This window comes from Corvus kubaryi, unplaced genomic scaffold (genome assembly GCF_017639235.1).
Source record: "Corvus kubaryi isolate FWS band 111438036 unplaced genomic scaffold, C.kubaryi_AGA036_p1.0 37398, whole genome shotgun sequence".
In the NCBI taxonomy this organism is placed as follows: domain Eukaryota; kingdom Metazoa; phylum Chordata; class Aves; order Passeriformes; family Corvidae; genus Corvus; species Corvus kubaryi.
Window position 1 is genome coordinate 23,612,913 of NW_024581137.1, and position 17,646 is coordinate 23,630,558.

The 17,646-nt window shown below is 38.3% G+C and overlaps 1 protein-coding gene across 4 annotated transcripts in view; it reads right to left on the bottom strand.

The window, feature by feature from the left end:
- Positions 1-17,646, bottom strand: part of OXNAD1 (oxidoreductase NAD binding domain containing 1) — a 19,935-nt gene continuing 2,289 nt past the window's right edge. Inside the window, exons 2-9 of one of the 4 annotated variants that reach the window (XM_042043293.1) lie at positions 13,806-13,971; positions 13,480-13,543; positions 10,097-10,203; positions 6,426-6,567; positions 3,641-3,677; positions 3,435-3,532; positions 1,017-1,125; positions 1-386 (exon numbers count right to left, since the gene is read on the bottom strand). In XM_042043293.1, the coding sequence (XP_041899227.1) occupies positions 232-386; positions 1,017-1,125; positions 3,435-3,532; positions 3,641-3,677; positions 6,426-6,567; positions 10,097-10,203; positions 13,480-13,543; positions 13,806-13,971 (878 nt within the window). In that variant the 3' untranslated portion in view covers positions 1-231. Of the gene's footprint in view, positions 387-1,016; positions 1,126-3,434; positions 3,678-6,425; positions 6,568-10,096; positions 10,204-13,479; positions 13,544-13,805; positions 13,972-14,478; positions 14,502-17,646 lie in introns of those variants that run through there. The other 3 variants (XM_042043292.1, XM_042043294.1, XM_042043291.1) reach the window with 3 other exon arrangements.

Consider the following 17,646-nt stretch of genomic DNA (forward strand, 5'->3'; position numbering starts at 1 on the left):
CCAGATCAGCTAATGTCTTTAATATAAAATCTTTTTTTTTTTTTCCCCAAAGCAGCACCACTGTATTACAGGTGTATTACAATTAAATTAAAGGAACACTTTCATCATTGAGGACATCTTCATCTATGAAGTAAAATCTTCCAAATAATTCATAGTCCACTTCTGTACATTTTAGCTTATCAAAATGCACTGGAAAAAAAAATATATATATTTTCTCTTCAGGAGGTGTCACTACCACCATTTCTCAAAGAAAACACAGTTTCTAGGAACACCAATGTTGGCAAGTAGTTTGGATATAGATTCTATCATTGGAGGTGGACCACAGATGTACCATGAGGTATCATTAGATACATGTTTCTCTAGATCCTTTTCAGATATTCTTCCCTCTGACAAAGAAAAAAAGTAGGAAATGAGAACAGGAATATTAATCATGAAGTCACTTCAAAAATAATGTCTGGTTAGAGGTATTTCAAGCACTCATTTCTTAAAAATGCCTGGCCTGTTTCAGGATAATAAGTATTGAGATTTGAGGCTTCCAAAACCATTTGTTTTTCTGGGGATTTAGATCAGTGCTTCTACTTGGAATGCAGAGGGCATTAGTCACTGAGGATGAACATGGCTTACAGACAAGTAAAATCCCACACTTACATGAAAAAATATAGGTGTATCTAAGACAAATACAGCAGAAATGGAAACATACTGAAGTATCTCTTAAAAGCAGTCAGCTTCATAAATTCCACCTTAAGCAAAGTAAGCAGCATTTGCTTAATAGTTTCTGGAATAAAGTCTGCAGTGGGAAATATCAGTGTAAAGTTTAGGATTAACAGAGGAAAACAAAAACTGCAAAGAGAAAACTTTTCTGCAAAGCAAAAGAAGTACAGAGAAATTGTTAACTCACATCTCATTTTGAATCTTTAAATGTAAAAATACTAGGTTATTATGCACAACTTCATCCTGTAGGATATAATCAAACTTGGGCTTTAGATAGCATCTCTGTACAATGCCATGACATTTACCTGTAACGTGTGGCTGCAGTTCTTCACAGATCTGTGAGCGCTGCTGGGTAACGTGGAAACAACATGTGATCTTCCCAGGAAACGCCTTCATCAAACCAAGAATATTCTTCTGTAATGTTAAACACACTTGCTTACACCACAGGGCATTAAATCAAAGCAGATGTATGCACACAGTCCCAGAACACCAGTGATTATTACTGGGAACCAAGACTTTGCATTTCAGCACTGAGAACCTGATGGGTATGATTGCACAGGCTTGACCTGCACATGTACACAGAATTCCCACACTTGGAATGTGAATACCCTGCCACCTATGTTAGTGCTTTTCTCCTTTCCTGACATAGATTACAATCTGTAAGATTTGGACCTAAGATCCAGTTAGGTAATTTCCCAATTTCTTCCCCTTACAAATACTCACTATTTCCTCCTTCCACTTCCATAGGGGTTTTCCATTTAAAAAACCCCTGCAGTATGTATTTACCATTAGTTAGGAACTTTTTGAGTCTTGTCTGGTTTATCTGATAAGGTTACTAGACCAATTTACTGTCTCATGTTCTCCAAGTAAAACCAGCTACCATGTAATGCTAATGTTATTTTTACCAGAGTAGAAAGTATAAACTCATTTTCAGTTCCCTAAATCACAGCTGTGGGTAAGTTACTACCAAACCCCCAGCAGCTTCAGTTCAAATCATAGCAAAAAAAGGATGTGTTAGCCAGATGCTGTAGTTAGTTCTGAAATTAAGATTTAGCTACTGTTTAGATTCTGCACTATATACCATTTTCACTGCTGGAATAGACACTGGAAATTATTTAAAATATTCTGAAATAAAAGAAAAAATAATTTCCAGGTAAATTACCTCATTTTATTAAGTGTTTGCTTGCTAACTAGTTACTACACTGAGAGTCTGCCCTGGGTTGCTTAACAAAAATCCCAGAAAGATTCTACTTGGTAGAAAATCTGTTCCTGAGTTCCTAAAAAGACATGAAGAGCAGTACATACTGACACTGCTGTACACTGTTCCACCCACACCTCTACTGTTGACTTGCTGTCTTTTGTACCCTTAATGCTGTTGCTTCTATCATTTGCGCTAAGGAGATTTCCAGAAGCAGTGCCTCAGCCTGTGACATGAGAGCACATCCACAGAGAGGATCAGACCCCATATTGGCACCTTCCTTTCCCCTTGTCAGCCTATACACAGCTGCTCCTTCTGGGACCAGGTCCTTCAAACCATCAGCAATAACCCAGCAGGTCCTCCTGGAGCTCTGTACAGATGTTTGTCACAACAGCATAAAGGCTCCTAGAGATCCTATTTCCTCAATCCTCTGCACAGAGGTGAAGAATTTTGACAGACATGTTCTGGAACTGAGGGACATGTGAAGAATGAAGGGAGGGATATATTTTAAGCACTATGCATGACACTGTTCTCTTCTGTCCCAGAAGCTTTAGTGCAAAAGCTCTGCTGTCATAAAACTGCTTAAATGAAATTCAGGAATTTCAGCACTGGCACTGGAAAAACCTGTGCATGCATAGAACAGACTGAGAGTTCAGTAGTTGCCCAAAAGGAAGAGCAGATTATTCTGCTTCTGGCAACAAACAAATGGCCTTTCAAAGAAAGCAAATATCTCCATATCTGGAAACATGGTTGAAGTACAGAAATAAAACCAGTGATGGATCCTATACACAGTTTCTGGAATCATGACAGCTCTTCACCTTTACCTTACAATCAAAAGCTTTCAATACTTAAAAAAGCCATAAATCATTTTGGATGGTTCTTTACAGAAGCTGTGCTAATTTAACCCTAAAATATTGTCAATGACCCTTAAGAGCTGAGTGTGACAAGTGATCTTTAACTGCTGAGTAAATGTTGATGAAGTACTACACAAGCAGTTTTAAAAGCAGCTGTAAATCCTTCATTCATATACTACCACTCATTAGTAACTAATGCATTATCAATAAAGCTCCCCTGTTATTTTAGAAAGTATTTCCTTTGGATATAATTACTCTCTTGTAGTCTTTAAATTCAATAAAATCTCTACTGAGACTGTGTGGTTACAGTATTATAGCACTATGCATACTCTTAGTGTGTATGTATATACATATCTATTATAAGATATATCTATAATCTTTAGTATACTATGATGCTCTTACAGGATCATAGCAAAATGCAGGGATATAGTAAAATTTAGGTGTAATTGACTTATCAAAATCAGTGGGAGCAGGTATGTCCAGTAACAGCCTTAATTTGTACACTGGCATAAGCAGTTTACAAAACATCCACGGGATCTGAGGCAGGAAGTGACTTTTGTCTCTGTTTTACAGTGTCTCACACAGAAGGACTCTCTGGAATTTGGTAACATTGAGATACACACTAGTAGCTGAATAGCTGAGACCTGTTTTTTTAAAAAACTTTTATTTACCTTAAATAAGAGTTCGCTTGTAGTTTTTGCACTGTAGTACAGCTTCACTGTTCCCAATTTGTGTCTATTTCCTTTACCCTCTTGGTATCCATGAAGATCTGCTATATGCAGCAGTATAGAAAACAATGGGTTAATTCCAACACCCCCTGCTATCAGCACTAGGTTTACTGGGGAATCACCAGGTTGAGGATCAAAGAAGAAATCACCTCCCACTCGCAGAGCCACTTCTGAGTCAAGAGTACACTAGGATGGAAAAGAAAATACTTAATTTCAGAATTAAATGCAAAAGTTGAAATCTTACTCTTTTTGCATCCCAGTCACAAGTTTGCTGGGCTGTGATTTTTATTTAATTGACCAGTAAAGGAAAAACAGAAGGACTTTAAAATATACACACATTTTCCAGCTATCTGAAGTAACCCAATGTCTCTAGGGATCTAGTTCTACTTTCAAAAGTTTCAGTCTTATATTAAGGCAGGATGGTGACTCCCCCTTCTTATCCCCGTAAGAGCTGAAAGAGGAACAATTCACACAGGGTTTTCCAACAGCTGAGGTCATCATGTGAAATCACACTTCTACCCAAAACCAGCTTCATGACAAAAAAGGCCTTGCTATGAGGTCACAGAAGGTCAGAATAAGTTGCACACAGAAGGTTTTTCCATCCCCCTTCCTAAAAAATAAAAACCACCCAAAAGTGAAGTAAGTATTCACAAGAATATTTCTTGCAGAATCACTTCTGCATTTGCAACTTCAGAGGCACAGAAGAAGAAAAATGAGGGAAAAATCTTCTCTCTTACTCTCCACTTGTATGTAAGAAATTATTTCCTAAAGAAATGTGTCCAATCATGTTTTTTGATACACTGAAAACAAAAGCTGCAACAAAAAAATCCACTTGGGTCAGTATCTCCTTGGTAAACCAGCACTGCATCCTGGTCTGAAAGGTGAAGCTGCAGTACAGAGAAGTCAGGTGAGTTCTTCCACATCACTGCAAGCTGACAGAACAAATAAGAGCAGAAAACACAACTCACTTCAGGCCATATATAGGTTTTAAAAGATAAAATGAAGAGGATAGGGAAACCAAGGAAGGTGGGAATGGAGGAGAGAAGAACAAGCTAAAAGAACTGCTGAAAAATTAGCTGAGAGAATGAAAACATTTCTTCCAAATAATTCTTTTCATATCAGGAAACAGTAAATTGAAACAAAAGGAGTTCCATTAATGAAGACTACACAGACAGCAAAGGTCTAAACACGTATCAATTCCACCAGGAGCAAGAAGGATGCCCTTGGATGCAGGTACTGCATAGAACACATGGGTTCCTAAAATAGTAAGCATGATCATTAAAAACACCCAACAACTTTCTTGCTTTTCTTAATTATTGCAAAACTACTGTCTCTCAATTATACTGTAAGACAATCAGCGTTCATTATCTGAAACTAATTTCTCTCTCCCTTGTCATGTACACTGCCAGGCTTTCCCACCATGTTTTACTCCCATCTAGAGAAGCATGAATCTACAAGTGTTCCAGATGCATGTGGCCTAAGGAGGACACAGAATCTGGTACCCTTTGAGGAAATAAGCATTTTTAGGGAGAAAATCTCACATCTGCCCTCTTAACCAGCAATAGCTCCTCAAGATTGGACATGGGACTTGGGAAGAATCTCTTTTAACCAGCAGTCTCCCAGGTATTTCCATGTTTTGGCCATGACAGTGATAACAGCAAGTCAGTATACAAGAAAAAAAAGTAAAATTCTGAAGAAATACCATGAGAAAGTGTTGTCCTTTAGCCTAGGCAGAGAAGTGAAGCAATCAATACATTACATGGATATTTTTTAAAGAAAAGGCTACATCTTCTTAAAGTTACAAAGTACATGGTGCTAAAATTTACTATTTTATATACAGTAATATTAAGAAATAAGTACCCCTAAAAAACACAGGTACAGTGAGTAAATGAGTCCTAACTATTCCCATAATGTTTTTAACCCTGAGATATCAACTTCCTTTAGGAGCAACTTCTAATCAATTAAGCACTGGTATTGTCACCATATATACAACACTTTCGAATTCTAGGTTGGTATTTTTTCTGCTTGCTTCCTAAAGAAAAGCATGCACTTTTGTTTAGCTAGAAGAGTCCACGTATACCCTGGAAGTTTCTCCGTGGCATCAGGTTTGACCTAGCTTACCCTTTAACTAAAGATTTATCCTATAAATTCCACCAGAAAACTTAGCAACCACAAACTGATTCACAACATCAAAAATTCTTAAATAGTTTCCAGAGACTGTGAAGAGAACAAAAGTTGATAGGACAGATCATTGATGAAACATGTGACTCATCTGACTAACTGAATGGGGCAAATGATGAGCAAAACACCACGAGGCCAAATGTCAGACTTTACTTTTAACATAGCGAAAACCCCAAGCCTTGTGTTACGTCTTTATTACAAAAATAGTGCATATTTAAAAGAATACTACAGACATTCTGCATTATTCTGTTGTTTTATCATTTCAGAAAAACTGATCTAAATATCTCCCTCGGCTATAATCTATATCTATCTGTGCTTTATTGACGATTCCCAGTTTATATTTAGAGAAATAGTCAGGAATTATGGAAAGTTATCGGATGGAACTTTGTAATGTGCAACACTGCCTGTTCTCAGGGATGTAAGTTAGAACAGAGGTTTTTCAACATTTTAAAATTCATTAATTCCAAAGGAGTGAGAACCCTTATATACACAAACTACAGTATCACTGTAAGTCCACTGTAAGCACAAGTGGAGTCAAAAGATCACAATAACCATACTTCCATATTTCAGCCCCTTACTGAACAAAAGGTTTTAAGATTTATGTTATATCCAAAATGCTTAAAGAAGTCAACATGAGTTTTGCAGTTAATAGCACAAAGTGGTCTAAAAACACACAACACCCCCTTTACCTCAAAAAAAAAAAAAAAAAAAAGGCACAAAAAAGAGCCAAATCTCTCAGTTAATTTCATTTACCTCAGTGTGAATCCAGTGAGCAGGAGGATGAACAGTGTACTTTACTGCCAGCTCTAGTATTCCTTCCCGTTTTAACAGGCTGGGGCTTGAACATATTGAGAATCCCCCAACGACAGATACTCCAGGAATAAAGAAATCAACCCTAAAAACAGATGGACACAAAAGTTTAAAAAAGAAGCCAACAACCCCCAAACATGGACAACAATAGCCAAAATAATGTGGCTCCCTTTGTTTCAATTATCCTTCCTTTACAACATCTTCATTTCTGTAATGTAGTTTTTCCAAAAAGGGAGTTAATCTTGAGTAACGCCATTTCATTAGAATTATTTTCATCTAGAACCATCTCATCATGTCTGCTAAACTAGAAGGTTTTCAAACCATTCTGCTTTTAGCATTAGATGTCACATCTCACAACAGACTAGAATTCTAAGTGTTTTAAATAAATTATTTGCATATTAGAACAAAACCATAATTATGGTCTGATAAAATAGCTTAAATCCCACTCTTTTTGGTCCCTTTGATGGGCTCTTCAATTTTCAAACATACGAAGACTGGGATTCTAATTTTAGGGAAATTACTTTAGATTAAACACTTTCTTTTCCTGGGTAGATGAAATATCTGAAGTAAAACCAACAGTGTGTAAAAAATTTCCTGCGTAAAAAGTCCACAACTGGCAGCAGAACCGCAGCTCCCTCTGGTGGCAGATTTTGCTTCCTAGGTTATAGGAAATGGAACTAGAATAAATTCCTACTTTTTTTTTTCTTTCAGCTTAAAAGTAAACCATGCATAGGTTTGTACAGATTAGAAGGTAACATGTGGCTAAGCTTCTGCAATACCAGCCAATAGAGAGTATGGAAGGCAAGCCATTACTATATAGGAACCATAATTCAGTCTCATAAAAGTAAGGCTTTGATAAGCCTTGATGAGGCTTCCAAATAGTTATCAGAAAAAAATTACAAGTTGGTTTGTGATCTATAACCTGAACTCCTCTGTGTTCCATAAATCTTTAAATGCTTCTGCTTTCTACACTACATAACAAAACCCCTATATTTTAAAATAAACCTAATGTTTATAACCCGTTGTGCTGGTCCCCTTAGGAAACACTGATAAGCAATGCCAAGTACTAGAAAATCATCATTCAATTCAAGCCTGGGTTAGGCTGGCTCAGTATTAGTTAAATGAGGATGCAACAAGAAATACAGACTGGCTTCCACTGCACAGGTATCTTCTTTAAACAGCAAGGCTGTATTCTTCACAGAGACCACAAATGCTTGAGGAAAGAGAGAAGCACTTTGAGTAATTCACCACTTTTAGAAGAAAAAAAGTCTTGTCTGCCTACTCCACACAAAATTCACCCTTTGAAGAAAAAAATCTTTCTCTTGAAGAATGCTCACAGTGTGATATATACAACACTGATATAATTTTTAACTTTATGCTTAAAATAAATTTGATGGTGCCTAAAGATATCTGACTGCAAAAGACAGGTCTACAACCAAAAACGTTGTGAAGGCTTATTTCAGTGTCCTCAGTTTGTGCAGCCCCACTGCCCATGGAGCCCAGCTTTACTGATAGTCAGGCTCTGGGAGCTGGTGTTTTCCAAAGTTTACTGTTGAATTGCAGCACTTATCTTGCCAGAGAGTATCTCATGATGCTACTGAAGCTCTTTACCTCCCTCTGGTGGAAAATAATCTTACTACTTAAGTTAACGAAAAAAAAAATAAGGATTTATGCTGTAAAGTCACAAGTTACATTCAAGTCAAAATGTTCTCCTTGGCATGTAAGCAAAACCTTATCCATGCCCGGTGGGGAAACACACAAACATTGCTGCAAAACCTACATCAAACATGGTTTTTACCTTTCCCAAATACTAATGCAGTATTTGCATTTTCTTTCCATACCAGTAGTTCTTTCCCAAGCACATAACTGTGAAAGATTTCAAGGCACAGTATACTATCTTACAGTCAGCTAGCTCTGATGGCTTGTCTCAGCCATGTTGGGAAAGGTGAGAGTGCTCCTGAAGAAATGCTACCTGTGACAGCCTAAGGGAAAAGAACAGCAGAAGGGAAAAAAATGAAGAAAATCCACAACAAGGAAAAGCACAAAAAGATGTAAACCAGAGATCTCAGGGTGGTTTTTAACTTCCCTCCTTTTAAAGCCTACCTAAACCATATCTTTAAAAAATGTGTAATAATTACCCGTTGCTGGAGGAAGAGATCATAAAAACCAAAACCATGAAGCTACTTCTTCAAAGTATTTATAGCATGCATATACCTCAATGCACATTTTAGTAAATCAAACGGGGTAACAGCAACAAGTCTCTTCATTATTATTTCAAGTCAGATAAAGACCAGTATCTGCCAAAGTGCTTGCAAAACAAATTCACTTTTGCTTCTGAAAAACTCAGTAATTAGAACACTTTCAAGAGATGTAAACATTTTAGTGACAATCTTTGGCTGTAACATCTTACTATGGCAAATCCTAACAAGTTAGCCTTTTCAGCTCAGGAAAATGTGTTGTTTTGTACTGCTCATCAAAAAAATGCAACCCGAGTTTATAGATACGAGTACAGAGAAGTTGGTGTATACCTTACAATAGCATTAGAACACTTTCAAGGAAGAAGAAAATGAAGAAGAGTAATTATAATTAAAGCTTTCAGTTTTCAGCATGATAATTTCAAAAACATTTTTGGAGGGTAAATGTACTTTGCAAGTACTGGCAAGCAAGAATTTAATATGAGTCACTGCACATGTGCAAAAACTGCAGCAAATTACTTTACAAACAAATTATTGCTAATCAGCATCTTTTGTTCTGGTTCTAAATTTAAAAGCCAGCAGATTAACACTCCATGAGTAACATATGCTGTTAATACCCTAGCAGCTATACTTTGATTTCAGCAAAACCACTTTCAGATGACCAAAGCCAATAAAAAGTTTAAGAACATTGAAATGTCCATTGCCAAAAGCAACTACTCCTAGTTTTAAATTAATTTCTTAGAGAAAAAAAAAAAGTTACTGAGAGTATTTTTAACAAGGAAGGATGACAAATATGAAAACCCACTAGTTCCTTTTGAAAAAAAACCCTGTAAAATTGTTTAAACAAACAGCTAATTGTTTCAAAGGCTTAATAATTCAAGGTATTTCTTTTAAAATTTGCCTATTTATATTAACATCTTAACCTGACCTAACAGGCTTAATTTTCAGAGTGGAAACTTCAAGGGGAAGAAATAAACCAAAACTAAGTAATTTGCAAATCAGCAGTCTCAGCTCCACTGTAAAAATAACTAGTAAATAAAGACAGCAAAGACAACCTGCAGAATAAAGCGCAGTGAACTTCAAAGTACTCTTGAAGAAACAATGTAATACAATAAACCACAGGAAAACACCAAAACAGTATAACTGAACATTTAAAGAATATCCACTTCTGCCCTTTCAACAGTAATAATAGATTTTTTATAAAAAACTTAAAAATTATTTTTAAATTATTTAAATTTAGTAATTATTTTAAAATTATGCCAAATATCAGCTCTTTGACAGAGCATCCAGTAAGAAAACATTTTATTATGTAAATTAACAACTTTTTCCAAGGCCCAAGGATCAGAGACCTTTCAGCACTTTGTTATCTATAAGTGGACTTTTATTAATTTCCCCCTCAAATATACCAGAAGACCTTACCATTGTCCTGCTTTGAAAGTAAAATCCTTATTTGCAATAGCCAAACGAAGTCTTTTGACTGTCTCTGATTCATTGGTGATTCCACACAGTTTTGCTTGTATAATTACCTAACAAAAGACAAAGAAGCCATTGTGATACGTAGATACAATTTGCAGCAAAAGCACTCAAGAAGCTGTGCATTAGACATCCATCACTTCCCATGTTATCCATAGCATTTCATTACTTACAGCACCAGTATTTTTTCACTGAGGTGAAGAAACTAAAACGGGTTACATCCCTGGAAGTGTTCAGTGCTAGGCTGGATGGGGCCCTAAGCAACCTGGTCTAGTGAAGGGTGTCCCTTCCCATGGCAGGGGGTTGGAACAGGATGATCTTTAAGGTCCCTTCAAGCCCAAATCATTCTATGATTCTATGATTCGCTTAAATAGTCACTGAATGGAGAAATATGTTTGTACTTGCAGTCCACCATGTCTTCTGTCACTTTTTCTAGGATTATATATAAACTTATTTCAGTTGAAGAGAACATAGCTATAAAGAGATGTGATTGCTAGTTATCACCTTTCAGATTCTTCAGACATCTATACAAGACACACACTCCTGCGTCCTCCAGCAATAAAGGAAAACGACCTCTGATATAAAGACTGACAAAGGACACTTGTAAAAAATCAGTTGCAACTGAAGTCCCAGGGAGAATTCTGGATCTGTAACTAGATTTATTTACGTAATTAAATACAGTACTGAAAGATAATGCATTAATGTTAATGCATCAATGAAAGAAAACCAATGAGCCTTTTGTGACTGCATTTACCCCCTACACTCCCATATGACCACAGGGAAACCAGGACACAAGGTCTCATGTCTGGTTAACAGAGCCGTTTTTGTTTGGCAGCCACATGGGAGGATGTCAGAGCCATAGCTGATACCACTTTTAAAGAGGTTAAAAAATAAAAGATGAAAAATGAAAAGCGGATTTTGCAAACAGAGCCATCGGGGATGAGCACGCCACTTAAACTCTTTGTTGCCCATCAGAGCAGCATGAAATTTTCATCCCCTCCCTGCCCTTCCTTTTCAGGTATTTTTGGACTATAATTATTCACCTTTTTCCTCTACAAAGAAAGCAATGCCCTAAGTATTTTCTACACAGAGCAATGCACAGATTTTATTGTTAAAAATGCTGATGTCAGTTACCACACAAGGAAATACTCAAAATACCACCACAGCTCTACCATTTCTCATTTGTCTAAGATCAAACAGATCAAAAAAATTTTAACTTTAAGTAACTATGCTGTAATTTAAAACATATGTCAGGAAATTAATTTATTCATAAAGCAACATCTGAACACGTCCCCTGTCCCATTAAACAGCAGGACATTTGCTAATTTAAAATGAAGTAACATGGATTCCTGTTCCACTTTAGCAGACACTATTAAATGAGGAATGCAGTCAGTCAAAATTAACAAGAGAAATGTCAGATACATTACTTCAATGGTTGTTCTGAGGGAGAAGTGCAGGAAAGGGACATTAACTTTGGATCTTCTTCATTCCCTTCTTTACTCTTCAGTACACTCCTTAATTTGTTACTTAGCTAAGAGAGCTGCAAAAGTACTGGAAATTTAATTCTTAATTGGTATAAAGTTATTTCAAAAACTAAATTTGAGTCAGGGTGATCAAAGACATTCAGCCAGTATTTTGGACCATCACAAGAGTATCCAGCTGGCTAGAGCAAGGCTGCAGTGAGATGAAGGAGGACACAGGACTCCAGATTTTGCAGCTGTGTTTCAAGAATGCATTAGTCACTTTTCCTTGCCCTGGTCCTTCACATTATCACTCTTCAACAGGCAGTGTTCTGTAGCATTCACACTAATGCAACACAGATTTATGATTATTTTACTGGACTGAAATGGCCATATAAGGCAATATTGGCTGAGGGAAGCAAACTGCTGATTATATGGAATTTGAAACTAAGCAGAGGATTTAAAATAAACTGATTTTAAAGTGGTCAGAAATAAAGCAACAAAGAATAAATCAAGCATTAAAAAAAGAAACAGCATAATCCTCTGATATGCAGAGAATGTGCAGTAGCAAGAACTGAGCCCTGCTCTTTCACCTATCTCATACAGCCTCCTTCTCTTCCTTGTGCCTTACAGTTCCCTGTGCCAACCATGAGCTTCCAACACCTCTTAAGTATCCATTTTCCACGTATGTTCCAGATACTGATGTTGAGCAGAGAAAGGAAGCAAGCCAAGCAATAAATAGAAAAAAACCCCACGGCTGCAACACTCCAAAGTGCCATCATTTTTTTCATGTCAGAAGTGAATGAGAACATGCATCGGTCCATGCCTCTCTCTACACCCATTTCCTCAGGTAAGCAGGATCCATGAGAGCAGCTGGATGTTCACAAGCAATGCTGATCCATACCCAGGTAAGAGCTGGCATTAGGTGTGAGCAGCTGAGGCACAGCTCCGTGGTTCCCAAAAGCTGGCTCACAGCTCTGGTGACAGGCTGAATGCGGCTGCATTTGTCTCATCCATCTATAGCCCACGTCACACAGTGCTGAATCTTCTTTTTTGGGGGTTACCTACATATACCCTCCACTCAGCTTCCTTTTGGGAAGAACATGACTTATTCTCCACTATAGGTAGGGAAAAAATTAGCAGAGAAAGACTTCATTATGTACACATACACACACTGACATCTGGTGTGTTTGCATCTGTGTGCATCTATTTCAGCTTATTACAGAAAGGAAATATCTGTATGAAATACAAGAGCATGTTTCCCTCTGAACATTATGAAGAAGAATGCTTACTGCTCAAAACTGAGATCCAGAAAAAGCATTTCTGGATTTTGATGGAGAACAATGCTCCATCTTCCTTGTACTTGTGAATTAAAAGAGATACAAATGAAGATCATTTTTACAGCTGTCTATCATCTCTCCCTCCAAAATGTCTACACTTTTTGCCTAACCTTCTATGTTATAAAAGGACATTTTCCACATTTTTTAATCTCAAATCTGAACCAGAATTGTAGAAATCCATAAAAATCGGAGAAGTCTGTGTAGAGATGATGGGTATCCATGTGCTTTCATTACTTATTATAATCCACACCTGGCTAGGAATCTATTATTAAGTTTCTTGTCCAACATAAAGTAAATAGCATCATATCACTGACAAATTTTAAAACTCATTACATTTCACCCACTGAGCACAAAACATGCTAACTTTATACCAGTATCAAATATTAAAAATGAGGAGAAAAAGAAGTAAACAAGACTCCAGCAGAAGGCAAAATGGACCCTAAGAATCAAATACTATTATCCAGTATAATTATATTCACAGCAAAAAAAAAAAAAAAATTACTTGCATCCTAAAGAACAGAACACTAACCTCCTGTCGAAAATTATTTGCTGTCCTCTCTAGATGATCCATTTTCCTTTTTGATTTTATTGTGCTGCAAGAAAAAGCAAACAAAGACAATTGTCATTTTGACAGCTGTGCTACTGTCCCTTACTGATATGAATTTCTATTAACATAATAATTTACCAGTGTAATCCAGACTACAGATGACATAAATCTAAGTAAGAATTAAATATATAATTATATTTATAGTTAAATTAAGCATTTATAGGTCTGTAGTAATTTGTCAGCTTGATTTTGACAGTGTCACCATAGCATTCTCTTAAAAAAAAAAAAAAAGGAAGTGGATAATCTACCTGCTCCCTGTGCAGTAACAAAAAGCAGAACGCCTCAACACCCCCAATGCAGAATCAGAGGGAAAAATTCTGCTCTGAGCACCTCTCAGTAACTGAGGAACAGTGCAACCCACATAAATAGTAGCACGAGCCATGATGACCAGGCAGTCTTCAGAATCACTGGTTCCTGAAAAAAAAATAAATATTTGTTAAATGAAGTACTTAATATTTGACATGGCTTGTTGTCACCTTTATTTCCCTAAAATCAGAAAAGCCAAAGCTCAGCTGGAGCTAAAACTAGCAACAGACATACAGGATAATGAGAGGGAATTTTAAAAGTATGAAAGTATCATAAACAAGTGAAAATGTGCATCAATCACGTGAAGGAGTGTTATGCCCACTCCTGAAGGTGAGGGTAACTGAGGTTCTTGTTAATAGATTCCTTGAGGCAGATTAGAGTGAAAAGACACTGAATGACCAGTGGTTTTATATATATATATGTATGTTCTGGTTTGGCCAAATTTAGAAATATATCCTCTGAGAGAAGGCACAACCACCCCTTCCCCCCCCGGGTTCGGGAAAAAATAAATTTTCCTCGAAGGAAAGTGAAGGAGATAAAACTATTTATTTACCAAACACATGGGAAAAGGAAAATAAGGCTAAATAATAAAATGTTTCGCTGTGGAGGAAAAACCTGGGAAAGTGTTAGAGTCCTCCCTTTGGTCTCCTCGGAGCTGGGGCTTGGGCCAGGGCCAGGCCCTCTGTGCCCGGTGGAAAGTCCTCCCGATGTGCTCTGAGGTTGAAAGCAGTCTAGTAGAAAAGGGAGAAAATCCGGAATTCCAGAGAAGGAAAAGCAAAATCCAACTCTCAGTCTCTCTCTGGAGAACAAGAAACTGAAACAACTGGCCAAAAGCTGACTGGAAAGCAGCAAGCCGGGTGCATCCTCGCTCCCCTGCCGCAGCTGGGGGGGGGAAAAAACCCTGCTATCTCTGTGTGACCTTGAACAAGCTGCAAACTGCTTTGAAAAAGTTTTGCTCAGTTTTTTCCTTCCCCCTCTCAGGCTCAGTTTAGAGGCATAGAAAGACACAGAAATTAATTTCTGGGCATAGGCAGCGATACAGGATACACATCATAATGTCACCCCAAGACAATGTATAATGCAGGTTTGTTTTAGAACGATTTGGTTGCAATGGAAAGGAAGTACAGAGCTGTTTTGGTTATTGTCTATAGAAATGAAACAATATAGAAGTATAAAAGAATCATTTAAGAAAATACATAAGGAAATGTAAGGAAGAGAAAGAAAGGATAAGAGTAGATAGCAAAGTTATCATCACCCATGGATCCAGTGACAAGACTTCATTGTTGAACTTTCACTTAGTCAAAGGGACAGTCGCAGCCTTGATCCATCAGGGGTGGGGAAATCCCACAAAACATAGATTTCAGTGGGTTCAATATGTTCAGGTGGGAACATCCAGGTACCTGCCCTGGGGGGAGTTTTACACTGTCTGTTCCAACACCGGGGATCAGGTGCAGTGGTCTGGTGGAAGGCCCCAAAAATGAATCTGGGGGCGCTTTGGGGTCTTTGATGGGTTATGACACCCTCTAAGCCATGACAGCTGCCTCTCACGCCAGCGCAGTTGAGCCAGTTCTGCCCCACAGGAAGGGATGAGCATCTTCAGGCCCAGGTGTGAACACGAGTGTCCTGAGACCTTCCCTGGGAAGGGAGATTTACACCTGGCCCAGCTGTGTAAGGGAGGACACTGGCATGATAAAAAGCATTATCCCACCTCAGCAGGACCTGCTTCTTACTGGCCTTTTCCCTTATCTGGCTCAAACCCAGCTTGTTGCCAAACAAAGGTCAGTTTGTTGTGGCCATCCTCTGGTGGTGGGTGCACCTGGGCTGTTCTTATGCAGATGTTTCCCACCACACACCCAAACCTCTCCTCCTGCCCATCGGTGGTGGGGTGCAAACACAGCCTCAGTGAAGCCCCTGTAGCTTTTCCAAATGGGCAATTGCTCGAGTCATTAACCATCCACATTGCAGTCTCTCAAAAGGGGAAGACCTCGTCAGAGATGATATGGAAAAGGCTGAAGTACTCAACGTTCCTTTTGCCTCAGTCTTTACAGGCAAAGCTTACACCCAGACCTCTGCTTGTACCAGGGTTGTTGGGAAGGAGAGGGATAAGTAGGAGCAGGGTCAGCACCTGCTGAGATGCTGGATGTACTCAAATGCACAGAGCCAGATGGGTTACACTGAAGGTTGCTAAGAGACACAGCTGACACGCTTGTCAGGCAACTCTCTATTACCTATGAAAAACACTTATCACACAGTTTCCAATTGACTGGGAAAAGACTTACACATGCTCATTTTTAAGAGAGGCAAAAAGCAGTGCTTATGTGCAGTCAGCACCATCTCAGTATCTGGAAAAATGCTCAGAGCTTGTCCCCTTAGCTGGGTGAAAGCTAAGAAAGCATTCAAGAAGATTTGACTCAGATTTACCAAGGGCAAATTATATTTGATAAATCTGAATAGCTACCGTAATGAAAGGTCTGGTCACGCAGCTCAGGGGACAGGATACAACACACCTTGAGTGTCCTGTGGCTCCTGGCACCACCCCCCGAGACACACACACGTTAGTAAGCCAAGGCCAGATGGATGGTTGGAGCGGTTGAAAACTGTCTGGGCAGACAGAATTGAAGACTTGATGGCTTCAAGTTGCTTCACTTTTTGGCTAGGAACACTAAGAGTACCCTGGGGTTGTTATTGGGGCTGGTACAGGTCCATAAATTTATCAGTAACTTGGATGATGAGACAGAAGGTGACCCCATTCATAGCATGGTGGTTGGAACTGGATGATCTTTTGAGGTCCCCTCCAGACCATTCTATGATCAGCAAACTTGTGGGTGATACTATGTTAGAGTAGTAGAGCTCCCCTTCAAAGGGGAGCTGAGAAACTGCAGGGCTGGAAAGCCTCATGACAAAGGTCTACACCTGGGACTGGCTTAATCCAATGTGAACAACTGTCCTGCTCCAAGCAGGAATTCTGACTGGATGACGTTCAGAAGTGCCTTCCAGCCAACATATCTGTGATTTTAAATGCTCAAACAATATTCATGTTTGAAAGATCAAACACTGACTATGCATTCCCTTTCTAGTGGTAAAGAAAGGGTTCTGGGTGGAGAATTTTACAATCTTTAATTAAGCCTGTTTGTTCACAGGTTTATTTAAAAGCACATTAAACCCTCACACTTCCACGTACCCTACATAATACATCTCTAAAGAGTAAAGAAAGTGGAAGACACTCAATGTGCACTACAGTGGAAACACGGTGTGAAGCTTCAAAACCACACCCTCAAACAGCTATGACAGAGAAAGATAAACTGACATGCACAACATTCAAAGTTAGTCAGAACCACCCTTCAAGTGTAGGAACAGGTTCATAGAGAGCCAAGAGATATTTCTCATTCCTTGTAAATCTGCCTTTATTTTTCCCAAAATGGATTACCGTAAGTCTCTATCATGCATCATCCCCTATCAAATTATATTTATTTCCATGATGCAGTCCATTGCTTCTTTAAAGCACTAATATTTTACTTTCATTTAAATATCTTTTCCCGCATTCTTTTAAGGCGTGTAATTTATTTTCAGAATGTTTTTCATTTTGAATCCCTTGAAATGGCACCGATTCAACTTGTTTATAACTAATCAGGCCTATACTCTCTAGGATTTCACTAACAGCTGCATTGGCTGGTCACTTAATAATCTGTCCTGTTTGTAATCTTGTATGAATGAAGGCAGAGCTTCCATAAATTAGGCTGCTCGGAAATGGAATACACTTACAGTGACTATTCAAAATGCCCA